Below are 7,074 nucleotides of genomic sequence, written 5' to 3' on the forward strand. Positions count from 1 at the left end.
TGAAACAATCAAGGCCGCTGCTCTATCACTTACTCCAAATCTGTGGGCAGCTAAAGCAGTGTGTTCTAATACTAGTGTGTTTTGTTTGGTTTTAGGGGATGGAAGAAAAAATTCATCATCAGCATCGTTTTTGGAAGAATCCATGTGCGACGCACCTACATTGTTATCGTCTGTATGAGAGTCTGGCTGATCTTAATGATCACGTGTTCTAGCTGATACTTTTCTGGTAAATGTTGATGGACGTTTTGAAAGCTTTTCTTTACGTTCATTTTTCTTTGTAATCTTTTTTGTTTCAGATGGATCAATACTTCCAATGCGACCAATTCGTCTGGTTCTCTGGCCCAAGAGAAATTGTTTTTCATTGATAGGAACTTTTCTTTCCTTTAGACAAGAGGAGACAAAGTCGTCTCTTTTAGAGCTCAAACCTATTGGGTTCCTTAAAAACATTTGTTTAAGAGTCAGAAATTTCTTATGGTATGTGGTGAGCATTTGTGCAACTGTGGTGTGAAACTATCGGAATAGATGACTTTTTGAAAGTATTTTCAACCTTTTTTGCAACTATTTCTGTAACCTCTTTACTCCTAGGTTCATAGTTGTCGCCTTGGAGTCGCCCTATACGAAATCTTTCAAACTGATAACACAAAAGAACATCCTGGTAAGTAGGTAACTGGGACTCAGAGAGATTGTACGGATATATGCCAAACACAGGACATTTCTGTCTAAATATAAATTTAGATACAGAAATTTTGAGTTCTGTGTTCTGTTGAAAGAATATAAGTGATAGCACTAGGCGAAATCAACGACATGAGTGAAGGAACTCGATGAAAAAATATTTGTGTGGAGACCTATCCGAACGTGTCCTTTGGCATAGGGGAATGAATGTGAGTGATAGCACTCGGCGAAATCAACGTCAAGAAGTGTGGCCGCAAGCCAATTTTCACTTTGCGCTGTGGGGCGCCGCCTTTTCGCTCGTACCTCGGGAACGGTTCGTCCTACGGCCATGATCAGATATACCATTTCGGTAGCAAATGACGTGACAAATAACTTTTGTTTTATACATTTTGCCATGAGATAATACGCATCTCATGGCAAAATGTATAAAACAAAAGTTATTTGTCAGGCGCTAGGTAGACAATTTCACGATTTTAGGTGAATTTCCGAAGTTTCAAGGCAAGTTGGGTTTGAAGATGCAGGCCGATCTCAAAACAAAAAGTTGCATTGGAATCAGGAAGTACTAAGGCAACTTTTCCGCACTATTAGAAATCCCGAATCGAAAAAAGTCCGGAATCGACCCACCCTATTGTACATACATATTATATATTACGAGCGGTCAAACAAGCGAATATTTTGTGGATTTTKAATGCTCATCGAAAAATTAATTTGAATATTTTAAAGAAAAAATAATGTTTTTTACGATTTTATAGCTCTACGCAAAAAAAAATATTATAAAGCAAGCCAGAAAACTCCTAGTTTTGTAAGAAATTTACTGCTCTACAAAAATTGCTAGCTATTTTGTATTTTTATACTCTAGCAACATGTTGCTACAGAGTGTAATGGTTTTGTTCACCTAACAGTTATATGTATCACCTAAAATTAAGTGAGATATATTATATATAGGGTTATACAAGGTGCGTTCCAAAGTGAACGGGAAACCAGCGCCCCTTGGTGGCGCCATCTATATATCGATTTGTACGTTAGAATTTCATGAATTTACGAGGTGTGTTCAAGAATTATGCGAATTTTGTGTTTTTTCAAAAATTATTTATTTATTTTGTCCTCTTCAAAGTAATCCCCATGAGATATTATACACTTGTGCCAACGGCTTTTCCAATCTTCGAAGCATTTCAAAAAATCATTTTTTTTTTTATCTTCTCCTTCGATGCCGTCTTTATATCGTCAAGAGAAGCGTAACTTCGTCCTTTCATGGGCCTCTTCAATTGAGGGATCAAGAAAAATTCACAGGGGCCAGATCTGGGGAATAAGGTGCTGCGRCATCATTAGTGTGTTGTTTTTGGCCAAAAAGTCGCGCACAAGCAACGATATGTGATCAGTAGCGTTTTCGTGGTGTAAAAGCCAATTTTGTCACATCTTCTCGGCCTTTTGAGAACTTTTTTTACCACCGATAAACGTTGCTTCGGTCCAAGGTAGCTTCTCCGTATGATACAGTCAACATTTGGAATGCACTTAATTTGGTTTTTCACACAAAATTTGATACAACCTGATCCACCAACTTTGATCCATTTTTTTTAATAGGTAAAAATCGAAGACGATCCAAAACACGTGCAAGCAAAGCAGCTGCCAACAATTAAATGAACATTCAAAATGACCGAACTTGTCGGCATGAGTAAGAGACATGAGTACCAACATAAAGCCACAAAAAATTCGAAATTCGAATATACGTAACTCGCGAAAATTCAAAATTCGCGATACTTTTTGAACACACCTCGTATTCGACGTTTTCTGCCCAATATCACGAAGGTAAAAGATGGCGTGTGTTGTACGATAATGCGAATGCACTCCGCGTATTCACCTGATATAGCACCGTACGACTTCTTCCTTTTCAGAAAATGCATTTGCCAATGAAAGGAAAGCGTTATGCAGACGTAGAGGCCATTCAAAAAGCTGTATGGAAGCAGAAGAACAATATATTGAATAAAATAAATTGAATTTGCCGAAAAACCCACATGTTCTTTTTTTTTTGAAGTCTTGTTTACTTTGGAACACACCTTATATAAAAAAAACTTGTAAAGATTATAAAGTGCATTAGGCTTAAGATACGTTCCTTCGCTTTGAAAAGTATCTGAAGTCATAATTATACCTAAGCTGGGTAAATCAGTCCACAATTTTACAACATATAGACATATTTCGCTACTGCCAGCTTTATCAAAAATCTTTGAGAATGTACTCATAAATAGGCTTAAACCAACAATCGTTCATAAACACCTCATACCAACACATCAATGGTATGAGGTTGCGTACGTTAGGGACAATGCTTTATTTGCTTTTTACCAGTGACCTCCCATCTGACTCTACTTATGTATATGACAGCGACATTTGCGGATGATAAACAGTTTTATTAGCAGCTGGAGGGTCAACTTCAGTATCTACTCGACGAGTGGAGACAGCAGTCAACGCAATTGCTGAGTGGTCATATAAGTGGCGCTCAAATTAAATGACATCAAATCAATTCACGTCCTACTTTGCCTTGATAAAGACGACATATCGTCCGATTTATGTAAATAATATTCCTATACCACATCATAACAGTGATAAGTATCTAGATATCACCTTAGATGCTAAGCTGGAAAGAGTATGTCAAAAATGGAGTGAGCTTGATACGGAATTTGCTGAACTTTGGCACCTAGTTTGCAGGAAATCTACTCTATCAAAATACTGTTAGTATACAATAAATTTATAAAGCTCAACTGGGGGGTTGTTCAAGTCAAAAAAGGCATTAAGGGCTTAACCCTTGTTGTCTGTCGGTACTCTCCAGTACCACTTCGAATTTTTCTGTTTTAAACAGAATCGCTGAACTTCTTGCTGCAAGCAGACCAACGGTACTTTAAAGTACAAAATAAAGCACACATATAACAGTACTTTTCGTAATATTCGTGAATTTTTCGCTCTCTATGCTCATTTCAAGTTAGTGTTTTCCATAGTGCGGTCGTAAAAAAAAGTGTTGTATTATTTTACTTATATATTGCAAAATTCTTAAAATTTCTCTAGGAAGAGAAACTTGTTAATTTGCCATTTTTTATTGAAGACGCAAAGGAGTCTACCATTTTTGTTTACCAGTGATATTTGATTTTCTGAAGGAGACTTGTAAGTACCGTCGGGCTCTGTTGGCCCTTGTTTTTTACAAACAACCTTGTTTTCCTTATATACAGGTTTATACAGATAATATAATATAATGGCTGGAGTTCACGACAGATTTTTGACAGAAAATCAAACTGCTTCTATTTTGGAAGAAATTCCAATTAATAATGCACAAGAAACGGATATTGAGAGTGAGGATGAAGATGAAGAGGTTATGACTTCGTCGAACGATGAAGATCAGTTTTTGATTGAAGTTCTACACCATATTCAGGAAGAGAAAATGAAGAGACAAATATTTTGCCGGAAAATTTCCGAAGCACAGTTTTTGAAGACCCGTTGCGAAAATGGTAAAAAGTTGAGAAACCCACCGTGGTTTCACAATTTGACTCAGAAGAGGGACCAGTAACTGGTTTTTTGAAGATATGGAAACGCCAAGACAATGGACATTCAAATTTATATGCGGTAAAAAAAATAAAATTTTGAATATACAAACAAGTGAACTATTGGCATTTATCGGCATAAACTTTTGTATAGGCTACCATCAGCTGCCAAGTTATCGTTGGAGTATCAGTGAAGGTCTGGCAGCCCCGTAGTATCAAAAGCCATGTACCGAAACAGATTTGATTTGATTTAACGTTTTTTGCATGTAAATGATAATTCTAAAATTCCGGAAAACAATAAGGATCGGCTATTCAAAATTCGTCCTATGATTGAAGCTCTAAATCAACGTTTTCAGCAGGTATACCATTTAACGAAGGAGCTATCAGTTGACGAATCCATGATTCTTTTCAAGGGCAGAAGTGCCATAAAACAATATTGCCCTATGAAACCAATTAAGCGTGGTTATAAATTAGGTGCTCCTTTCCTAATATATTCTTTTCTAACGTCGATCTCCCACATACTAATAAATTAAGAATCTTACGAACTATATTCGACAACAAATGAACTTTCAAAGAGCATTGTAAATATGTTAGAGTAAGTCTTTTTTCTAGGTTGAATGTAATTAAATTCTTATCATCGAAATACTGCTTAGTACATACAGATACTCTTGTCAATATAACAAAAGCTTTAATATTAGCTAAAATTTACTTCGGTCTTTGTATTTACAGACATTGCGCTAATACAAACATTATGTTCTTGAACGCACCCTACCACGCAGCAGTCAGAAGAAGCATTCGCGCCTTCCCAACGTCACCAATTAAGGCAATTCTATCAGAAGCTGGATTACCACATATAAACTACCAGACCATGCGTAACACCGTGATGCTTATACCGAGGCTACTTTACTGCAGAAATGAATTAATTTTTTTCGCAAATCAATTGTTCTATATGAAATCTTAAGGCTAGTCGTAAGCCGTCGACTATTATGCGTTGCTTAAGTCTAGTTCAACAGCTGAACATCGTAACCACTTCATCACTTCTTAAAAATTCAAAGTATCCTCCAAGTGCGCTTCCAAATTCATCACTCATCAATACTCTACTTAAGTACCCAAAATATTCTACCAGCAGTAATGAGTACAAACAAATGTTTAATGCGATATTAGAGTTCTTAAATAATGATTGAAACTTGTATTATACGGACGGATCCAAGTCAGACACCAGCACAACGTTTGCTGTGACAAACCAGCTAGGTGTTACTATTATGGTCGGTTCCTTGCCATCCTACTGCTCGGTATTTACTGCCGAAGCAGCCGCAATATTTGAGGCAGTACAATTTGCTTCCCGAATGGGAAATAAATGCATTATATTTACCGACAGTAGATCTGCAATTGAAGCTATATTTAATACCAATAATGAACCTTTAATATCTAATATTCGTAGCATGCTATTCCAAAGCAATAACTGTATAAAAATAATGTGGGTGCCTAGCCATATCGGAATTCATGGCAACGAAATTGCCGATAAAAAGGCTAAAGAAGCTTCCAAACAACCACTTCACTTCTTTGACTATTTCACCGATAAAGATATACGCAGACTTGTTGAAACATACGTAAATAAAATCCAAGTAAGAGAATGGAGTAATCACGATCACCACTACAAAAAATTTAATCCTGCGGGAACAAAGCCTATATACCCAGGAAAAGCAACTTGTAAGAATATAAGGACATTTATAAGACTTCGAATAGGACACACAACTGCTACACATGCTCACATCTTAAATGGCGTAAATAAACCAGATTGCGTGTTCTGCGGATCAAATGATGTCAGAGTTATACACCTCCTCGATACTTGCCCGGCACTTCAACGAATCAGAGTTAATGTTTTTTTCTAACAAAAAACCTTCTTTATATCTAGAATGGACTGATGACAGTAACATAGAAATCATAGCTAAATATATTTCGCTTTGCAAATTAAATATTTAGTTTAGTTACATACATGTGGGGGCCGAATATTGATGAAACACTTATTTATTTGAAAAAAAGGTAATTTGTTTATTTTTTGGTTTTTATTTTATAAAAATTATAATAATTTACACTTTGATGGATTACGACCTAGATATCTTATCTTAAAAGTATGCGTCCTTTGCGGTTGAAGTCTCAGAATCGAATAATGTCTTTTCAACGGTCGCTTGTCGGCGTTCATTTCGTTCGTTCATTCAGGGTGTATGTTTAGGGTTGCATGCGTGCGTAAGTCAGGTCAGGTCAGGGTTGCAATCCCACATTCGGCCCTCCTGACTTATTCGTTCGACTCGAACGAAGSTCTCCATTTTTTCATGAATTCGGCAATGGTGGTCGTGTACCCAGGACCCTCACCCTCACCGACCTTCTCGACTTCATACCTATCGCGTCCTAAAACCTTCGAAATCTTATATGGTCCAAAATATTTAGGCCTTAATCTAAGCCCGCTCCCATACTGAGTTCGCTTAATGGCGACTAATTCGTCCAGTCTGTACTTTGTTGATTCCTTCCTCTTTCTGTCAAAATTTTGTTTGTTTTCCTTTTGTATCAATGCAATATTTTGTTTTRCCTGATCCCTTGTCACTTGTCGGTCTGAATCTAATTCATTCAAGGCGGCGTTTTCTATCAACTCATTTATTTCCATCATACCCGAAACCCTCATCTCTATGCCAGTTAAAATTGGAGAAAACTGGGTACTACGCGTTGGTGTATTGTTAATAATTTGTTGTGCCCTATTTACGTGCCTATACCAAATCCCAGGCTTTTCCCGGCACAKCTTAGAAATCATTGGTACTACAATTTGGTGTATTCGTTCAACTTGTCCATTGCCCCGCGGAACACCTGTAGCTATTACGAGATG

At 37.0% G+C, this 7,074-nt stretch overlaps 1 protein-coding gene across 1 annotated transcript in view; it reads left to right on the forward strand.

The window, feature by feature from the left end:
• Positions 1-5,343, forward strand: part of LOC108974421 — a 7,295-nt gene extending 1,952 nt beyond the window's left edge. The window contains exon 2 of the mRNA XM_018942249.1: positions 4,926-5,343. Within this exon, the coding sequence (XP_018797794.1) occupies positions 4,926-5,157 (232 nt within the window). The 3' untranslated portion in view covers positions 5,158-5,343. The remainder of the gene's footprint in view (positions 1-4,925) is intronic.
• The last annotated feature ends 1,731 nt before the right edge of the window (positions 5,344-7,074 follow it).

This window comes from Bactrocera latifrons, unplaced genomic scaffold, assembly GCF_001853355.1.
Source record: "Bactrocera latifrons isolate USDA-ARS-PBARC rearing strain unplaced genomic scaffold, ASM185335v1 scaffold_1112, whole genome shotgun sequence".
In the NCBI taxonomy this organism is placed as follows: Eukaryota; Metazoa; Arthropoda; class Insecta; order Diptera; family Tephritidae; genus Bactrocera; species Bactrocera latifrons.